Source organism: Spodoptera frugiperda, chromosome 24 (genome assembly GCF_023101765.2).
Source record: "Spodoptera frugiperda isolate SF20-4 chromosome 24, AGI-APGP_CSIRO_Sfru_2.0, whole genome shotgun sequence".
NCBI classification, from domain to species: domain Eukaryota; kingdom Metazoa; phylum Arthropoda; class Insecta; order Lepidoptera; family Noctuidae; genus Spodoptera; species Spodoptera frugiperda.
Window position 1 is genome coordinate 707,171 of NC_064235.1, and position 22,012 is coordinate 729,182.

Genomic DNA, 22,012 nt, shown 5'->3' on the forward strand with positions numbered 1-22,012 from the left:
ATAGGTCGCAACAGTGGAACTCCCCCTTATTAGTTATGACTTAGTTATCAATAGGTACACGTACCTACATACATCGTCTATGGAAAATTAATTTAGCCTTGAATCGTTGTTTTACGACTCATACTGTTTGGGTGTAAGCAGAAAATGATGTCACCGTGGAAAAATCGTGACAAAAAGACTTCCTGAAATCTAGATTTGTAATAGTGTTTCATGAAATGTATATTATCTATAACAAAAAAAAATAAGTAGGGTTTTCCTTCCTGACGCTATAACTCCAGAACGCACGAACCGATTTCCACGGTTTTGCATTCGTTGGAAAGGTCTCGGGCTCCGCGAAGTTCTTGATTTCAAATCATAAAACGTTCACAACACCGCAGGGATCACTCGCTAAAACGAAACATTTTTTCTGTCAATCTGATCGCCTAGTACCTGTCTACCTAATTTAGAATCGCGCCCCGGCGCGATTGGAAAAATTCGTAACTTGGTTCCATGAAAACATGAGTTTAAAAAACCCTTCCCGTATCGTTTGTTATGTTATCTAGAAACCGTGCACTTGATATGTATACCCCCTTTTTGTAACACGTTGTATAACTAGCGGCCCGCCCGAGCTTCGCATGGGTGCAATGGTGATATATTATGCATGTATTATACATATAAACCTTCCTCTTGAATCACTCTATCTATTGAAAAAACCGCATCAGTTTTGATGCGGTTCCGTTGCGTAGTTTTAAAGATTTAAGCGTACAAAGGGACATAGGTACAGAGAAAGCGACTTTGTTTTATATTATGTAGTGGTATAGACTGCCTCGTTGGTTGATTCAGTCGCAAGTGTGATTGCCACAACGGGGTCTTGGGTTCGACAAGACGGGCAAAGTATTACTGTACTTTATTCGGTTTATCGAAAATTTGTCTGTCTGGAATTGTTATAATTGCAAAGGTTCATTGTTAAAATATAAAAGTGGATATACATTGTATAGCGGCATTACGTGCCGTAATGTGCACCACCGCCTAATCCTTCGGGGATGAAATGACGTAACGATACGTTATTTGCATTAAATTCAAATAGAATAATTTACTGGCTTACCAACTGGGCCTATTTCGCACATTTATTCGTATTTGTCAACTACGTTTTTTAACAAATATGTGGTTTAAATTTTAATTAAATCTAAGAGGTTGATCATACGGTATAGAAACTCTTTTTTTCCTTTATAATCTTATTCAAACTGTCTTTTTAGACAAGACAAAACCAAATGTCATTTGCGATAAAAACTTTATAAAAGAAATCTATTGTTAAAATAAAAAATATAAAATTCCTATAAAATATATACCTACATAATATATAATTATATAAAAATCCTTCAAAATGTTTAACCGAAGTATTTTTAAATTCATTGTTTTACTCACCAACGTAAATTTATTGTATTTGTAAACTACGTTTTTTGAAAAAATGTGGTAAGTTTAAAAATCTAATTGATATGTCTAGAGCCTACTCGTCCATAGGAGCATAATACAACTAAGTACATACCTAAATATTTCAACGAAAACAGAAAATTAAAAATTGAACTTTTCAAACAAAATAAAATAGTCAATGTACCTTGACCACAGAAGAGCTGTAATGTTGTAGGTTGTCTAGGAATGTTACGGACATGTGGCGCGGCTGTTATAATGCCGTATTTGTAAAGAGTATTCAAATTAGCTCAAAGAGAATAATACACTTTTTGGCTTACCTACTGGGCCTATTTCGCTCATTTTTCGTATATCGTCAGCCAAGATGATAACAAATAAGTATGTGGTTTAAATTAAGTCATAAGAGGTTTCTCTAAACAGTATGTTTACATACATATTATAGGTAAGTATTCATTACATAAATGTAACATTCCACTTTTCTCCAGTAATGTTATCATAAGTTAACTGGTGAAAACTAGATGTAACATTTTAAGCCCCGAATTTAATATATGACGTCATGTTATGCAGTTATATTATGACTAATAATACTGCATAACATTGCGCAATCCCCCAAATGGCTGTGGTGTTAAACTAATAGTTTAACGGCGCATTCCAATAAACTACGGATCGTTAAATTTGCTTACGAGCCGTAGAATTTTGACACATTTTGTATGGAGCTTATGTCAAAATTCTACGGCTCGTAAGCAAATTTGACGATCCGTAGTTTATTGGAATGCGCCGTAAGACAGTTTTGTCATGCCAAATAATTATCGCTTCGTTAAAATGTTTAGTCATCCTGATCAATGCCTTTTTAATGCAAATAATGCATGATAAGTGATAAGTATTCATATTATAGGTATAAGGTACACAAGTAACTAGTCATCTAACGAATGTTAAGTATTCGCATTCACCAATATTCGCACAGTTTTGTTTTATATTCGCACTAGCTACTTCCGCGCGGTTTCACCCGCTCTGCTTGGCTCCTATTGGTCATAGCGTGATGTTTTATAGCCTATAGCCTTCCTCGATAAATGCACTATTCAACACAAAAATAATTATTCAAATCGGATCAGTAGTTCTGGAGATTAACGCGTTCAAACAAACAAACAAACAATCAAACAAACTCTTCAGCTTTATAATATTAGTATAGATTCACAGAACGCTTAGCAACCCACCCCGACCCGCTATCCAGCTAGCTCTTGCAACCTAACCAGATTAAGAGATTCAAGAGAGCAGACGCGTTGCTTTAATGTGGGGAGAATGAGCAATGGCTCTGCCTTGCCTAACCTCATTATCATCCAACTCACCTCTCCGGCCACCGTAAGTGCGGGCCTGCGGACGGCGAGCAAGGGTAGCTCGCCGCCCGACCAGAACCAGACCCGTGCATACTCAAAGAGCCATCAGACCACCACAGATGGAGCCCAGTAGGGCTGATGCCTGATCCGGAGCTGCGGACTACCTAGCGGGTTACCGGGACTCCGGCTCGAAAAGCAGGAGTAGGAACGGGGTGGTTTTTAGTCAGTAAGAGTCTGACACTCCCTCTCGCCTCGCCCAAGGCGGGAGAAGTCATTGGATGACTTTATCCCCTCAAAATAAAAAAAAACCCACTCACCTGATTATACATATAGTCCAGCCGACTGATCACAGGTTTAGAAAAAAAATCGCATTCACATTCGCAATTTTTTATGCGAATATTTCAAGTAGAATCACTTATAGAAGCCTGTCCATTTTATGTCATAGAGCCCACTTCGTTTTAAATCTTTCGTGGTGCTTGGCGACTGGACTTCTACCAGTTGTGCAGTCTCTTTGTGCCTTAAGGCTTAAGTCATTCTGTCTCCTGCATTAAATTCACCGAGGGAAGTGGAAACTATTGTTTTCTTTTTCTTCTCCTCTAATAACATCTTCTGATTTATTTCGTTGCGGGATCCAAGACAGTCATTCATGTCCCTGGGACGTTGGACTTCAGTGTTCCGGTGTTTGCATGGTTGTATCTACTGTAGATCCTGGTGCACAGGAGTTGCAGCGGTATGGGAGGTTGTGGCGTCCCAATAAAAAAGCCTAGCCATTTTGATTTAACCTAATGACGTTGTCTTTGCCAGAAGCACTCAGCAGCTGTGGCCATACGTGATGATTAGGACGAGAGAAAAATGACGCCCAATCAGGGTGTCAAGGAGGTGTCAAGTCCAGGTACGTACCACACCTTGGGCGAGAGGAGGTTGGAATATCATTTGATGATCTTCCCACCTCAAAAAGGTAGGTGTATAGTTTTTTTTTATGGTATAAGTCGGTAAATGAGCAGACGAATCATCAGATGGTAAGCAATCGCGGCCTATGGCAACACCGGAGGCGTTGTGATTGGGGAGTAATTGGGCATTCGGTAACCTCAGTCACACAATGCAAACGATGATTCACGTCGCTTTTCTGCTCGGCCGTGGTATCCCTCTGGTTGAGCCGAAGCATGGCTCTCCCTCCCACACTTAAATGTACGTTATTTTTTATTTATTTTATTAGATTTTCGACAGTAGAATCGCCGTCCCCCACACAGCATCGATTCAATCCACCGTTTACAATCGTAGGATCATTACCAGTTTATAAATGTGCATTTAACTTTTACATCGAACTACAAAGTTATGGAATAATCTATCGCCTGCGACATTTCCGAACCGATACTACTTTAAAATTATTAAGAAGAGAACGTGCTTTAAAAGCTTACTTGTAACGGGTGATTTTTTACGGAATCAAAAATTTATTGGAATCGATAGAACGATCAATATAATTTAATGTTTAATGATGATTTCATCCAAATGTTAACCGCGGCTCCAGTTAAGATGGCCTAAGATGGATTTTTTGTGATTTTTTTGAAAATCAAATCCTATACCTCTTAAAAAATCACCTGTTACAAGGCTTCGCTTACTTACTTGTACCATCAGGGGGCTTGCGGGTCTCCGGACAGTGAGCAAGGGTCGCTGCCCGACAAGAACTAAAATACCACAGATGTGGCCCAGTAGGGCTGACGCCTGATCCGGAGCTGCGGACTACCTAGCGGGTTTACCGGGGCTTCGGCTAGAAAAGCAGGAGTAGCAACGGGGTGGTTTTAGTCAGTAAGAGTCTAGCACTGCCTCTCGCCTCGACCACGGCGGCAGAAGTCATAGGATGATTGTCCCCAAAAAAAAAACACTATTTAGAACGCCTAGTATACTCGAGTTTGTTTTACGTTTAAGGGTCTCAGCACACATATGGGATCGGAAAGGGATCGTCACCGTATCGCCTCGAGCCGTTCAGAATTGTTTGTATTAAACTCCCTACTGCAACGCACACTAATCGGAATAATAACGTAATCGCCTCGCCTCGGAACAGGCTCCGAACTTGAATTCCCGCGCTTACGGCTCATCGTCCCCGCGCTTACGTTTCTCCGTCCCCGCGCTTACGTCTCTCCGTACCGACTAACTATCGTGTTAGTCTAGTCGGTGTCGCCTAGCCGTAGCCGAGTTGACGTACAGGCGCTGCTGATACGCTTTCGTTACGTGCATACGGTAGGTTGACGCCTGGTTGACAGCGAGGCGAAAGGCGTTACGGTTACGATCCCTTTCCGATCCCATATGTGTGCTGAGACCTTAACGCGATCGAAACAAGAGAGCGTTCGGCGGTTTGATTGGTTAGTTCATTTGTGCCGGCCAGAGTGCTGAACCCGCTGTCGTTTCGTTTTCGTACAAACGTAAAGCTAACTCGTACTACAGGTAGATACAGGGGCCTACTCTAATTCAACGAAAAACGAAGTTTCGGACGAAACTTCGCAGATTGCATACTACAATTCCATTTATTGCGAACTTTCGTGAACAAAAATGAACGAATGAAATGAAGATAAATAAATAGGTTTTGATATGAAATTAAAAATAAAACGTTATTTCAAGTAATTCTATTAGTAAATCAATAAAACCTACGGCCGAAGATTAAACGAAACTTCGGATTCGAGAACCGGAGTTGGCCCCCAGGTTATCAGTACGCTCGTGTGCCATAAAAAACTTACAATTCTATTTGCTACGACCTACGACGTAGGTCGACGTGTGCTACGCGCTTACCTACGACATCGTAGCAGCGTAGGCGCAAACCATTCTCTAATTTAAATCATAATTGAAACGGTTTTATTTGTGTTATTATGGTGTTATTTAAGGCCGGCAACACATCTTGTGACTCCTCTAGTGTTTCGGGTGTCGATGGGCGGCGCTGATCGCTTACCATAATAAAAAGATGTGTAGAGGAGGTCCCTAGTTCAACTGTGATCCATCAAGGGTATTGATGTCGATAAAATATTGTGCTTAATTTGAACTATAAAGTAAATTATTCTTTTAACCATATTTTTTTATGGAACACGCCGGTAAACGACCAGACGTATCACCTGATGGTAAGCAATCACCGCCACCAATGTGCGTTGCCGGCCTTTTGTGGGTTAGGAAGTGCTCTTGTAATGCCTCTGGTGTTTCAGGTGTCGTTTTCGTTAAACGTAAGCAACTCGTACTAAGCCCTGTGTTTACATACACCCTAAAGTAGATGAAATATGCAATCTCCTTTTTTGACGCCAATTTTTTTTTTTAAATAACGTTGCCCCACATTAGGATTTTCTCCTGTGTCGTGTGTGCGTTTACAAACATACAAGTTCACATACACATGACACCCAAACCCGAAACAACAATTTGTGGATTACACAAAGAGTTGCTTCATGCGGGAATCGCAACCGATACACCTTACTATGCAACCGGTTGCCCAGCCACCGCGCCAACCGCGCAATCATTTAAAAACTTTTTGACAACCTACCTAAGGGACATACCTCCTTCCTCAGTCGCCTTTTTCGAAACAAAATTCTTCTATCACACGTCAGAACGTCCGTCACTCAGTTTGCGTCAAATTTTTGTCCTAAAAATGTATGAGTAAAATGTTAAAATTGAAAAATATAGTTTTTAATATACAAATCGTTAATTTTGCAAAATGGTTAAGAAATTGAGAAGAAAATCTCGTGAATGCTGCATGTTTAGATATCCTTGGGATGGGGAATGTCCTTGTAAGTTCCTTTCGATATAATTATAACAAACTAGCAATCCCGATGAACTCCTTTTCGCCACCAATGATTATTCCTGTTTTCCTGCCTTTCCCTGGAAATGTTTCCTGAATTTTCTTTGCTATAAACCTCACGGAGCCCGAGACCTTTCCAACGAATGCAAAACCGTGGAAATCTGTTCGTGCGTTCTGGAGTTATAGCGTCAGGAAGGAAAACCCGACTTATTTTTATGTTATAGATATCTCATCACATTTTAAAAATAAGCTCTTGTAACTTCTCTGGTGTTTCAAGTATTCATGGGCGGCGGCGATTGCTTACCATCAGGTGATCCGTCTGCTCGTTTGCCGACCTATAGTATAAAAAAACATGATTAAGTGGGGAAGAGCCATGCTTCGGCACTGCTAGGCCGGCTCGACCGGAGTGATACCACGGCCTCACAGAAATCCGACGTGAAACAACGCTTACGTTGTGTGAGTGAGGTTACCGGAGGCCCCCCCTTCCCAATTTTCCCAATCTCCGATTCCCCAACAACCCTTAAATTCCTAACCTTCAAAAGGCCGGCAACGTACTTGTAACGCCTCTGATATTGTGGAACGGCACCGATTGCTTACCATCAGGTGATCCGTCTGGTCATTTATCGGCTTATGTCATAAAAAATATTGAAATTGTATTGACATTGAGATGGGTTTCAAGCGCCTAGGTGTAGATTATGGTCTGGAATAATTTTATTCCACACAGAATAATTGATTGATCCCACTGCAGGACAAAGGCCTCCTTACCCTCCTTCCATTCCTCTCTGTTTAAAGTATAATAAGTGATTGTATTTGCAGCAAACTATACAACAGCAAGTACCGGAGCGATGCCGTCGGCTGAGAGACCGCTGTCGCCGTCCGAACCGCATCCAGTATCGGCCGTCCGGCAGCACTGGGTATGAAGAATACCCGCAGGTAAATGACATTGAAGATCTTTCATAAAGGGGGAAAAATCATCAAATGAGAATCTCCTCCCGCCTTGAGATGATTACATAAAGAAACAGGTTTCCAGTACACGCAAATCGGATCGGTGCAGGGGTCTAATATTTCAATATAATCTATTCACACACATTGACTGCATGGTTGGCGCGGTGGCTGGGCAATTGGCTGCCGCGTAACGTGTAACGGGCTCCATTACCGCACGGAGCAACTCTTTGTGTAATCCACAAATTGTTGTTTCGGTTCTGGGTGTGATGTGTATGTGATAAAATTAATAAATAAAATTCTTTATTACCAAATATGTGAACTTGAATGTTTGTGAATGCACCCACGACACAGGAGAAAATCCTAGGGTGTTTAATTTAAAAATAAGGCCGTGAGGTGCCGTGTAGGTTACTCGACAATAGGTACCTGTATATTTATCTGTACCGAAAACCTGTTTCTTTATGCAACGAATTTAACTTTTCCAGGACCGCTACAAAATCACCCATGCCAACAGCGGGACTCAGATGGAATACCACAGATCCACCCAAAAATACGAAGCCGACCATCGCGGCACACAGACCGAACCGACAGTCTCCCGCCCAACACCCAACTACTCCAGCCACCATACCATAGCTTATGGAACAACCCCCAATCACCCCAATCGGCCAGGAACCCCGAATCGTGCCCAAGGGAGTTACCCACAACCCGGTGGGTACCCCCAACCTCAGGGCGGGGGTTACCCTCAAAATACTGAGTACCCAAGTGGAGGACCCTACCAACGGGGATACCCGCAGTCTTCTGGACAGGTGAAGAGATAATCTGATATATTATAACCAGAAACGGTTCTCAACGACATCCCCACACTTGTCAAATGGCTTACAGTTCGCAGTCATCCGTAATTTTCTTTATAATGGTAAGTTTAAAATGTGGGAGCATTTCTTTGAGGGTTTAGTTTTGTCTCGAAATGCATCCCCCTTTTTTATCATCGACAGAAACAGAGGTACAATGTTCCTACAGATAGGTACAGTTATTTTATAAGCCCCATGTAATAGGGGGTGAGCGTATTGCCATATACTGGACACAATTCCAGACTCCATACTATATTGAGAAATTTCGGAAATCAGCAAACACCTGGAACTGAATCTTTTTAATCAGATCATGTACAAGCTTTTTACAATTAGATCAATTTTATAATTTATTCCCATCACCGATCCCAAATGACCAAAATGTCCTCAACGCACTTGTAACTCCTCTGGTGTTGAGGTGTCCATATATGGCGTCGATTCGACAGTCGAATCGATGATTTTTGTTTCAGCAGGGCTATCCAAATCAACAACATGGTTATCCACCCCAGCAAGGTGGTTACCCTCCCCCACAGGGCGGATATGGGGGATACCCCCCACAAGGTGGTTACCCCCCACAAGGTGGCTACCCCCCACAAGGTGGCTACCCCCCACAAGGTGGCTACCCCCCACAAGGTGGCTACCCCCCACAAGGGGGCTACCCTCCACAACAGGGGTACGGTAAGAAATACTACTAAAATGGTAGATATTTTTTTAATAGGTCCACCCAGTGTATGTATTTTTTTCCAAAAGATGACAAGATGAACTTTTGCGGTTCTTTTAAGTTTGTTTGGACTTTACAAGAGACTGTGATTTTGTTATGTTTCTTCTCAGAGTAGTTAGACTACTATCTGTTAAAAATATTGTGATTTTCAATTGTATTCAACTGGCTAGTGCTGAAAATCAGCGCCGTGACTCGAGCCATAGTGCTCGGGCTATGGCATTTTAGCTGAGTTTTTGATTATTTTCTTATTTTGCCTATAATATTTTATAATTACAAACGGTGCCAATAAGTTGTTTTTCTTTCTTAAATTGCTAATTGGTAGCCTATTTACAGAATCAATTTTAATAATTTCGTAGACGACTGTTATCAAAATATGTAGAATATCTTCCATTTAGGTGAGTAATAATTTTACTTGTAATAAAATTATTTTTATTTTCATGTAAGGTCAACCTGCTCAGACGGGTCCTATGGCGAATAAGGCAGGTATGGCGGCTTGCATAGCCTGCTTGACTTGCTTGTTGTGCTCCTGTTGCCCGATGGGAGGCATGGGAGGCCAAAACGACGATGTTGAGGGCGGAGGTGTAGACAACTCGGCAAATGTTTCATCGCCTGCTGACGACAATTAGAAGTAATAAAAAAGGAAATAAGATAGGTACAAATATATGGCAGGTTGAGTTGACAGTGACAGTTAATTTTGTATTGCTAGTATAAAAAAATCAAAAGCTACCATTTCTTATTGGTTTGAAGTTTGTGTTGCTAGTTGGAAAATTATTCTGATGTTTGATATACAGTAATTGTAATTTTCAGTAGTATATTGTCATTCAGGAACTTGATATTTTGGAACTAAATCGCAAATATTATTTACTTTTCCTAATTCTTTCCCATTATGTTGTATTTAAACGTGAATTTTATATTTATGCAGCGTTTGCTATCTATTTCATAGCATCAAAACCTGATTTCATTTTTTCTTGTCATAACAAGGATATGCCAACCTCATCGTACCTTACTCTAAAGTAAACACATAGGTTAAATTACAATATCATATTAAAGTAATATATCTAACCCCTGCCGTATCCCATATATGCGACACATACTATCGTTTGCTTACCATTTATGTCGTATTGCTGCGACAGAAATAATCATGCATCGTTATATTCACACGATTGCTCCTCGTTAAGTGTAAATATTTTTATATTTTTTTTCAATTTATAGCTGCGCGCTAATGGCACGGCAATTGATATTTAACTGCGTGCTTAAAGAGTTAAATACTTTAAATTACTAATCACTCTTAGACATATTTTAACAGTGTGTACAATTCTTTAGAAGTGGGTTGTGCACCTATATTTTGTGGGCGATAGATACTTTATTTGTTTCGATTCTAATACAACGTAACCTATTATTCAATCACGAGTCAAAATGTTCTCTAGCAGAATTTCAAAACTGACACATTTTCCTTATTTTAACTACTTACCATCTCGTAGTGCTTACAAACTTACATTTACGAATATAACATAATAATCTAGCCTTTTTAAATTTTAAAACAAAACTTTGCTATACAGATTTTGGCTCTTCACTTCTTTGATTGAAAGGAAACTGTATTGTTCGGACATAAAGTACTTATTTCATCATTATATCGGCCAATAGGCGTCCACTCCTGAACATATGCCTCCCCCAATGACTTCCAGATAGGCCGGTTGGAAGCGATCTGCATCCAGCGACAACCTTAATGTATCCTTTAGTATTTCATTGTGTGAATGAGATTACCGGAGGCCCAATTACCCCCTTTCCAATCCTCAATTTCTCATCAACCCTTATATTCCTAACCCCAAAAGGACGGCAATGCACTTATAACGTCTCTGGGGTTTTGGGTGTCCATGGGCGGTGGCGATTGCTTACCATCAGGTGATTCGTCAGCTCGTTTACCAGCTTATAACACAAATATGTTTGAAAAGAATACTAAAGTGTGGAAGAGCCACGCTTCGGTACAAATAATGCTTGAATTCTTAATGTCTTTGGTGTTACGGTTATCTGTTGATGGTCCTATTGCTTACCATCATGTTTTCCTTCCGCTACCCTATCCGATAAAAAGGCTGCGTTAAAATATAATTATATAATTTTGCTCAGCTTAAACATAAATAGCGAATTGCTTGTAACAAAAGCTGGAGAATATATTTAAATAAATTTTGATGTAGTTATTTTTAAATATTTTATGCAAAGGGATAATAAGGTTTCTTTGAAGAAAAGTTGTCAGAATCTTCAGAATACAATTTTGGGTGGAAAATCATCTAATGACTGCTCCCGCCTTAGACGAGGTGAGAGGGAGTGTCAGACTCTTACTGCCACACTCAGAGTCATTTAATGCTTACTTAAACTATTCTTTAGTAACGATTTTGTATGGAAAACAATTGCTAAGGATTGGGTTAAGTAATAATTAAATGACTCTGAGTGCGCGAGTTATGGATTAAAAACCACCCCATTCCCTCTCCTGCATTGACCCGGGCCCCGGTAATCTGTTACGTTGTCCGCAGTTCCGGATTTTGTAACAACACATACGTTTTTAAGTTGGTTTCGCGTTGTAGGCCTTTACAGTGCGCTTATTAGTAAGGATTACCATCGGCCTGCGCACTGGCGGCCAGGTTGGGTCGCCTTAATAACATATCAAGGTTCATAACCCCTTTTTTCCCTTCTTTTTAATATTCAATTATGATTTAAAAGGTTTTTCGATTTGTGAATATTGTTATCGCTGTAATTTAATGAAAGTTTCAATTTACCAAGTTCCTTGTCTTGTGACAAATGACATGTAACAACTATAATGCCATATCTATCCTTAAGAGTCTTATCGCTGTACTCAGAGTAATTTAATGGTTACTTTACCCAGTCCTTAGCAATTGTTTTCAGTACAAGATCTTTACTAAGGAATAGTTTAAGAAATCATAAAATTATCATTTATCATCATTTATCATTTAGGCTCATATTTTATATATATATAGTGCCCTCTACTCTACTAATAATTACCAACTAGCAATAGCAACTGTTGGCACAGTAACTGAGCAACTAGCTGCTTTGCAACGTGTTATAAGTTCTATGCCATATTCTGTAATTCATATTTTATTCCGGATTTAGAGTGTGATGTGTGTGTAATGTACATTTATAAAAGAACTCTCTGTTACCATACGGTGCAACACGAATTATGAATGAACTGAAGTAGCAAGATTTAATAAGCAAATGTATTTTTTTAATTGCTTTATTATATAAAAATGTAACAGAAATCTGGGAATTAAATGACTATCATCATTGAGCAACAAGTATATTTAAAGATAATGTTTGTTATAAACTTAAACAGACTCACTAGGGAAATTAATTTGTATACATTTTAATTTCTGGGAACATCTAGGGGAGATCACGGGAAATTCTTAGATTTTTGTTTAAGTTAGTACATATTATTCTTCATTAAGGCATTAAGCGCCCCTTATGTACATATTTATTACGTGCATAAAGAGTTTAATAAATAAATATTCTAAATTAACGGTCCATTCCGGGTCTAGTCGGATACTAATTCTTTACTTTAACTGATGACATTTTAAAGTTACTCAATTAACTAGCTGCAACGTTGCCCACTTTTCCGTGGGATGAAAAGTCATATCACCCAAGTTGGCTCGGGTTCGTATACCTAATTTCATCAAAATCCGTTCAATAGTTTCAGCGTGATTGACGGATAAACATCCAAACATCCAACAAACAAACTTCGACACTTATAATTATTAGTGTGAGTGTGATTAAAAACATCCAATTCGATGCACCATACGAGAATTTTGTACATACATACGTTTTTTTTTCTCTTCACCGTAATTTAAACTTGCCTGCAACGTCAGGCTAGCTACATCTGCAAGCGGTGCCCTGTCTTTGCTTCCACTTGTCCTAAATGCTGAAAAAGAGATTATTCAGCCAATAATGCCAGGCTCTTATGTCCCATTCCAACCCTCAATCGTCCTATGACATGCTACCTTGTTGTCCATGATGTAATCTCGTAATCTTGTCCCAACATTATTATGGTCCACTGTTGAGCATAAGCCTCGTCCTCGTCGTTATAAGAAATCCTTCTTTTATAAAAGACTCCCTCCTTAATCACCATGATCATTGACCGTCTAAGTCGTGAACTTAGCCCAGTCCTTTTTTAAAACATTTTTAACCTTTTCCTTATGGAATAGAGATGGAATAGAGATTTCAAACTTGAATATACAAATTTTGTCACAATATACGTTACATTTTAGATTATAACGGAGTTTTTGGCCAAAAATAATTAATTATACTTGACAAAACAAATATAATACCATTCGGTTTATTCAAAGATTTAAAGTTTAGAATCGTCAACTTATTGCTGTCTTTTGTATGAATGTTGAATGAAAGAAAATGACTGCAAACACTAAAATGTATCTAATATTATAAGATTTTATACATAAAATACTTGTTTTACTTTATTTATTAAGTAATCTCTGAAAATAAATCTGTTAAATAAAGTTGTACGTTTTATTTTTTTCCCCATCTCATCATCTTTGCTAACCTGTGATAATCTGCTAAATTATAGATCTACTGAACATACGCTTACTTGGAGTAGATAATATACGCTTTCTAGGAAACATGAAAGAGTTATTGATTTTGAACCGAAAGAAGTATCTCTGCCTACCCCAATTAAGACGGGCGCTGCGAGTGACAATTCGTACAGATAAATAGTAGCTTTTTTACTTAATTATTGGCAACCCTATAACTGTCAAAATTACAATTTGACGTAACTGTCATTTGAAATTGACATTTTAATTCACGTGTTTACCGTGGTTGTGATGTGCGTTAATATTGTTGAAATTGTAGATAAATATTAGAAATTACAATGTTATTGATAGAAGATAAAGAAATCGACATATTTGTCGCTAGTAAAATAGGTTCTTTGAAACGTAAGTACCATTCCTCTTATAAAATTCACGAATAATTGAACTGTTTTAGTTGCTCCAAGAAACTGCAAGATATTTGTGTTTTTTAACTTTAATTTGGTATTCCTTTTAGTCGTTAAGTTAAGTACAAAAGCTAATTATCATTTTAAAGCCTATTTAGAATTGAATAATGTCTTATTTTGCTGTAAAAAGATTGTAACAAAATGTAAACAAAAACCACGCTTCGTAAGTTAATTTAGTAATTCTGCTATAGTTATAGTATAGAATATGGCTCAAATGTATTGCTAATATAGTGAAAATACTGCAATAAAAAGTTTAAAAACTCAATTTTTGTAATTTCATAATATTATTCAATAGTAAACAAACAGCAATCGTAAAAAGTAACCTATGGTTTTATATGATTAATGTTAACGAATTCATAAACACTACAAACAAACAATTTGCTCCATTTTCGATCTCTGGGTTAAACAAAGTAAATTTGGCATACATTTATTTCAATGAGACTAATAAGTCTTTTTTTTTTTGAGAGGTGAAAATCATCCATGTCTTCTCCCACCTTGGGTGAGGCGAGAGGGAGTGGCAGATTCTTACTGAGACTAAAAATTACCCTGTTCCTTCTCCTACTTTCAGCAAGAGCTCTGGTTATGTAGCTCTGGATAAGTCTAACAAAATATTGTCTGTCTGTCAGTCAGTCCTCTAGTTGCTCTATTTACTCGTTCCAAAGTGTAGATTCCTATGGAGAAGAATGAGCGAGACACTCCCTAGGTTACTTTTAATTTCACTATTCTGTATTGTTGCCCCACACTATGATTTTCTCCTGTGTCATGTAATAAACATACCAGTTCACATACACATCACACCCACACCCAGAACAACAAATTATATGTGTGTTACATAAATTAAAGGCATAATGTCTTATATATTGTTGTATAATATAATTCCAGATATAAAATACCATACGGACACAACAAAGAACAATAAGAAATACATAGAGAACCTCGTAGATATAAAGACTCTGCAGAAAGATGAAGGGATCACTCGGATGGAGTGGAGCAACGCTGAGCAGACTGAGATGCTGATTGGACGGAAGAACCAACAGGTTAGTTGATTGTTTATTTATACTTTAATGTTTCCAACAACCCAGCAAAAGTCCACTGCTGATCTATAGGTCTCCTTTATAGAGGTGTTTTTTGGGGTGAAAATCATTCAGTGGTAATCACTTGCATCAGACCATAGGTGAGGTTGCTATCACACCTCTCAAACCACTCCTCAAAGACGGGACTTACAGCTGCAATGACAGTGAGCCCTGTTGTGATATTGTGGTGGCTTGGAGGTTTAAGACGCCTGCTTCTCATGCACGAGGGCTTGAAACCTACCATCGGCAAATACCAATGTGACTTTTTCCGAGTTATATGTACTTTCTAACATTATTTAGACACCGCTAACAAATGGTGAAGGAAAACATCGTGAGGAAACCTGGGCTTATAATTTCTAATTATATTTGAAATTGAGTGAAAAATACACAATATTATTATTTATTAAATTTCATTAATTTATTCAACAGATACAAATCTACAACACACTCCAAGGTTTCACGAAGTCCTACACAGCGGACTTCGCGCCCGGCGAGGTGGTGGGCCTGGGTCGTTGTAAGAGGAAGCTGCTGGCCGCCGTCTCCAGTGGAGTCGTGAAGATATGGAGTAAGAAGGCAGAGGAAGTCATCAATGTCGGCAAGATTGACCGGATGAGGGTCTGTGCTGACGATGATACTGTTTTTGCTACTGGTAAGGACTTGTGTTACTTTTTTTATAACGTTGCCCCGCACTATGGGCTATTCATTAATTACGTCACACGTTAAGGGGGAAAGGGGGTCGACGAAGTGTGACTTTATGTGACAAGGGGGGCGGGAGGGGTCTTAAATTTTGTGACGTCACATTTCAATTATTATAATCCAACTGTTAAAACACGAACGATGTAAAATTATAAAATGTGACGTCACACTAGAGAGGGGAGGTCTCAGAAATGTGACCAATTGTGACAAGAACGTGGCAGGGCGTCAAAAATAATGAAATTCGTGTGACGTAATTTATGGATGGCCCCTAATAGGATTTTCTCCTGTGTCGTGGGTGCCTTTACAAACATACAAGTTCATATACACATGACACCCAGACCCGAAACAACAATTTGTGGATCACACAAAGAGTTTCTTCAAGTTAGTCGAATCTGCTAGTTGTCCAGCCACCACGTCAACCATGCAGGCATTTTATTTCTTCTTGATATTATGAGTTTATGTGTATGTTTGTTTAGTCAATCACGTCAAAACGGGATGAATATTTGGAACAGCTGTAGATTATGGTCTGGAATAACACATAGGCTAACCCAGTAACTATAATAAATTTTATACCAACTTCATACCAAAAATAAATGTTAACTAAAAAATCACGGTAGGCTGCGCGACGTCGCCGCTGTCTGCGCACGCTGCTCATGATGAAGAGTCCCTCTGTGACTCGACACTAGTAGAGCATTTATCCATATTTTTTTTTTTTTTTTTATGGAATAGGAGGCAAACGAGCAAACGAGTCACCTGTCCATTAATGTACCTACGTGAGTAAACCGTGATTTTTAGTTAATTTAGTATGTCTCACGATAATTATTATAAAAAATAGATTTAGATTTCAGCTTTGATCGTCCTACTGCAGGGCAAAGGCCATTAAAATATTAAATTATGTATAATAATTTTAAAATATTAAGCAATGTTTTTTTCACAGGTGGAGAAGAAAACGACCTAAAGATATGGCGTATAGGCGAGCCCGCGCCTACATTCGTAGCCAAGAACCTCCCGCACGACTGGCTGCAGCTGAGGAGGCCCGTGTGGGTCACTGACCTCGTGTTCCTCCCGCAGGAGGGAGGGAGGCTCGTTGGAGTGTGCTCTAGACATGGATATGTTAGGTTAGTTTTATATTATTTATCAACAGCCTATAAGTGGCTACTGCCGACCGGTTTCCTCACGGTTTTGTCCTTCACCGAAACCTCTTATGACTTAATTTAAACCACATATTTGTTATCTTCTTGGCTGATAATATATACGAAAAATGAGCGAAATAGGCCCAGTAGGTAAGCTAAAAAGTGCATTTTTCATACAGAATTTAATACTGCATTAATTTAATTATTTTGCAGATTTTATTTTAAATGTTTAGTTTTCGTTGTAATATTTAGTTGTATTATGCTTCTGTGGACGATTTTTCAATCTCTCAATTAATTCAACATTAGTTGTAAAATATGTCATGATAGATATATAAAATTAAATCATTATGTTTATCACATCAAAATGTTTCTGTGTCCACAGGTTATACGACAGTCGAGCACAGAGGCGGCCCGTGATAGCGGTGGACTTTGAGAAGATGGCTGCCACCTGCATCGCCAACAGTTTTGATGAACGGTCAGTAATTTATTTATTTATATCACACTAGTTACTCCCACTCTGCTCGGCTCCTATTGATCGTAGCGTGATGTTTTATAGCATACTAGCTACCCGCTCCAGTTTCGCATGGGTGCAATAGTGATATATTATGCATGTATTATACATATAAAACTTCCTCTTGAATTACTCTATCTATATGAGAAATAAATGACTATTCTATTCTATTTTATAAACCGCATCAAAATCCGTTGCGTAGTTTTAAAGATTTAAGCGTACAAAGGGTTATAGGGACAGAGAAAGCGACTTTGTTTTATATTAATACTATGTAGTGATATCCTTCCTCGATAATTGAACTAACTAACACAAAAAGAATTATTCAATTCAAACTAGTAGTTCCGGAGATCAGCACGCCCAAATAAATAAATAGGGTGACTAGTAATTAGTGAACGATATTTAAACACGTGACTGTACTCATGATTACAAACAACTTTCCCGAAGATACTTTTTTTGTATACCACGTAGTTTTAATTTTTATCACAGTAACGCCTCACTCTATATAAATAAATTCGTCAAAAGTCAAAATCAATTATTTCCATTAGGCCAGGAAGCCAGTTTTGAAAAAAATAAAGTTTTATAAATTAGTGTAATATGAAATATTTTTTTATGTTATTTATTACAAAACTTTTACCCCCAAACTTTTCGAAAGTATAATAAGAATTGCCAATTAGGCTATTATTATTGTTTAGTTAATATAGTTTAATATATTATATTTACCTAAGTAGTTATAAATAATATTAAATAAAAAAATATGTTTATTTTTCAGACAAGTTTTAGTAGGATTTGGCAGAGGCCAACTCCATCAAGTGGACCTGCGCAAAGGCAAACCGGACAAAGGGTACAAAGGCTGCGTAGGCGCAGTGACCGATATATCCATAGTGAAGGAACCCCGGCTTATAGTCAGTTCGAGTCTCGACCGACAACTGCGAGTACATGATTATGCCAGCAAGGAGTTGGTTTATAAGGTATTCATTTTAATTTTATTAAAAATTAGCTACTTCCGCGCGGTTTCACCCGCTCTGCTCGGCTCCTATTGGTCATAGCGTGATGTTTTATAGCCTATAGCCTTCCTCGATAAATGCGCTATCCAACACAAAAATAATTATTTAAATCGGACCAGTAGTTCCGGAGATTAGCGTTCAAACAAACAAACAATCAAACAGCTTATAGACTAACTTCTGTCGGTGGTTTTGCTCGCGTCCCTGTGGGATAAAAGGTAGCTTATGTGTAGTACTCTTAACCGACGAGCATGCATGAAAAGACTGTTGATGAAGCGAAAGAGGTGTGTAAGAACCGTAGCAATTGGCGTTCCATTGTCTCTGCCTACCCCCATGGGAGATGGGCGTGAGGTTATGTGCTACTGAGAATATTAAACTGACTTGTAAGAAAGAGATTGTCATTTTGTATACTTTTTATTTTTTATTTAAATGCCCTCTACAATCCAACTTAATAAGGTAATCAGTAATTAATTTAACCTTTTGTCTGCGTTATGAGACAACAATAGAATACGCATTGTGTCTCGCACTGATCAGTGCTTCAGCATACGACGGGTTAATAAACGATTACAATCTAAAATATTTCGTTAAAGATCGATTTTTGACATCACTCTTAAAGAGAATCTCTTCGAGAGTCTTAAAACAGTGAATCGGACTTTATCGATAGATTTTGCACTCAAAAATTACCGATTTTAATTCAAACTTTTAAATTATTATGTTATCTGCTTACTCGGCGGTATGCTGCTCATGAATATGAGCCTCTAGCATGGCTTGAAACTAGTCAAATCCTTCGTCAAACAGTTACGTGAGTAAGCCGATAACATAATAAGATAATTAATTTACTATGTCTCACGAAAGTTACAATAAAATTCTAATTTTTGTTCTAGCAATACCTAACATCGAAGTTATCGTGCGTGCTCATACAGTCAGAGAGCTCGACTCCTCTCAGCAGAGTTGAGGAAGTCAAGGAGGAGAAACCAGAGCTAGGAGTAGAGGAGATAGAGGCAGATGATCTAGACACCCTGTTTGATAACATGGAAACTGTCAGGTAAGATATTCCTTTATCTAAACGTTGCCCCACACTAGAATTTTCTTCTGTGTCGTGGGTGCGTTTACAAACATACAACGTTTACATACACATGACACCCTGACCCGGAACGGCAATTTGTGAATCACATAAAGAATTGTTCGGTGCGGGAATCAAACCCGCTACTTATTGCACGGCAAATCAATCAAGTCACCTATAGACATTTTTATGAAATAAAGGAGGAATCACCTGATGGTAAGCAATCGCCTTCCATGGACACTCACAACACTAGAGGAGTTACAAGTGCTATTTGGGGGGTAGTTAAACCAATCGAAACAATGTAACCAATAATAAAATTGTATAATTGTGAACCTTACTGAAAAAGAGCTAACCTATGGAGTTTCTTGCTCGTTCTTCTCTGTAGGAATCTACACTTTGGAACGAGCAAATAGAGGACTGAGCAACAGATAGACATTTTTTATATTATAATATTTGCTTTGACATTTAAAAGTGCCTTCCGGGTCTATTTGAAATAAATAATTTTGACTTTCATTTTGAAGAGAATGGGGATAAGAGTGAGTGGAGGAGTGGGGTCTCTGGTAACCTTACCCACGCGGCACTTAGGTGTACAGGAGTTGTTCTGATGCTGCATGCTGGCGACATTGTCTCGATACGAATATTGCCTTATCATCAACATACGGTTCTTTAATTACGTCTTAAATTCTGAAAATTTCATATTAAATAAACTTAATTATGACGTTTTCGGCTTCACGTAACTGTTTGACGAGGGACTCGACTAGTTTCAAGCCATGCTAGAGGCTCATATTCATGAGTAACATTCCGCGACACACGACGCGGCGATTGTCGCGCTGCTACTGAAAACAGTTACGTGAGTAAGCCGAAAACAGAATAACTAATTCAGTGTCTCACTAAAGTTATAAGTAAAACTTATTTTATTGTAACTTTCGTGAGACATACTAAATTAATTATTATTACACACGACGCGGCGATTGTCGCGGAATGCTGCTCATGAATATGAGCCTCTAGCATGGCTTGAAACTAGTCGAGTTCCTCGTCAAAACATTACTTTACATTAGTGAGTAAGCCGATAGCATAATAATTAATTTAGTAAAACTTGTTCTTGGTTTTCAGTGAAAAACCGAAAAAGATGAAGCTAAAACCGGAACCCGAGGAGTTGCCAGCTAAGAAAATCAGACCTTCATCAGAGGGCGCCACTGACGCTGATTTAGACAACACAGATGATGCGATCAAGAAGCTTCTGCGAAGCACAGAGAAGCAGAAGCGGAAACGAGAACAGAAGAAAAAAGAGAAGAAAGCTAAAAGTGTATTCCATAACGCTTGAAATAAAATATGTTAAAAAAATATTGGTTTTATTACTAACGTTAGGCCTTTGGGGCCATCCATAAATTACGTCACACGAATTTCACGATTTTTGACCCCCTCCCCCGTCCTTGACACAATTGTAGGACCTCCCTCCACCGCCCCCCCCCCCCCCTAGTGTCACGTCACATTTTATAATTTTAAATCTAGAATAATAAAATTATTTAATTAAAACAGTAGTCCCGAAATTTGTTTTATTACATTTTTTTTTGTTTAGTAAAACTAACATTATATATGTTTTTCGATAATAGTTCCAAGTTCGTGTTTTAACAGTTAGATTATATCTAATAATTGAAATGTGACGTCACAAAATTTAAGACCCCTCCCACCCCCTTGTCACATAAAGTCACACTTCGTCAACCCCCTCCCTCCCCCTTAAAGTGTGACGTAATTAATGGATGGCCCCTTTCTAGTCCCGTCGAATGTGTAAAAAGAGGTGCAAATATACAATTTAACATCACTTTTTCGGTGATTGCGAAACGATCAGTTGAACAGTCGTAGTCGTAGTTTGAACGTTTAGCGGTCACACCGTCTGAACAGTCGCTGCATCTGAACAGTCGCTGCGTTTGAACAGTCGCTGCGTCTGAAGAGTCGCTGCGTCTGAACAGTCGCTGCGTTTGAACAGTCGTTGCGTCTGAACAGTCGCTGCGTCTGAACAGTCGCTGCGTCTGAACAGTCGCTGCGTCTGAACAGTCGCTGCGTCTGAACAGTCGCTGCGTCTGAACAGTCGCTGCGTCTGAACAGTCGCTGCGTCTGAACAGTCGCTGCGTCTGAACAGTCGCTGCGTTTGAACAGTCGCTGCGTCTGAACAGTCGCTGCGTCTGAACAGTCGCTGCGTTTGAACAGTCGCTGCGTCTGAGCGGTCGCTGCGTTTGAACAGTCGCTGCGTCTGAGCGGTCGCTGCGTTTGAACAGTCGCTGCGTTTGAACAGTCGCTGCGTTGAACAGTCGCTGCGTTTGAACAGTCGCTGCGTTTGAACAGTCACTGCGTCAACAGTCGATGCGTTGGAACAGTCGCTGCGCCGCCGTAAGCTCGATCCGAAGCTGCAGACAACCTAATGGGTTACCGGGGCTCCGGCTCAAAGCAGGAGTAGGAACGGGGTGGTTTTTAGTCAGTAAGAGTCTGACACTCCCTCCAGCCTCAC

The 22,012-nt window shown here is 39.0% G+C and overlaps 3 protein-coding genes across 16 annotated transcripts in view; 2 read left to right on the forward strand and 1 right to left on the reverse strand.

Moving 5' to 3' along the window:
• Positions 1-22,012, reverse strand: part of LOC118278992 (transmembrane emp24 domain-containing protein 5) — a 134,438-nt gene that overhangs the window by 46,751 nt on the left and 65,675 nt on the right. The window lies entirely within an intron of this gene.
• Positions 6,319-11,990, forward strand: LOC118278593 (annexin A7). 14 transcript variants are annotated; one of them, XM_050703766.1, is made up of 6 exons: positions 6,320-6,502; positions 7,330-7,446; positions 7,941-8,261; positions 8,771-8,861; positions 8,916-8,978; positions 9,466-11,990. In XM_050703766.1, exons 1-6 carry the CDS (start codon positions 6,488-6,490, stop codon positions 9,645-9,647), a joined length of 789 nt encoding a protein of 262 aa, XP_050559723.1. In that variant the 5' UTR covers positions 6,320-6,487; the 3' UTR covers positions 9,648-11,990. The 14 variants fall into 14 exon arrangements, 8 of the variants coding, with proteins under 8 accessions (XP_035453769.1, XP_035453770.1, XP_050559723.1 ...); XM_050703767.1 differs by having other exon boundaries at positions 8,774-8,861; XR_007706862.1 differs by having other exon boundaries at positions 6,322-6,502; positions 7,941-8,368; positions 8,747-8,861.
• Positions 13,807-20,850, forward strand: LOC118278637 (WD repeat-containing protein 74). Its single transcript, XM_050703666.1, has 8 exons — positions 13,807-13,970; positions 14,912-15,066; positions 15,532-15,751; positions 16,736-16,916; positions 17,314-17,406; positions 18,212-18,410; positions 19,328-19,488; positions 20,620-20,850. The coding sequence occupies exons 1-8, from the start codon at positions 13,907-13,909 to the stop codon at positions 20,828-20,830; spliced, it is 1,284 nt and encodes a 427-aa protein (XP_050559623.1). The 5' UTR covers positions 13,807-13,906; the 3' UTR covers positions 20,831-20,850.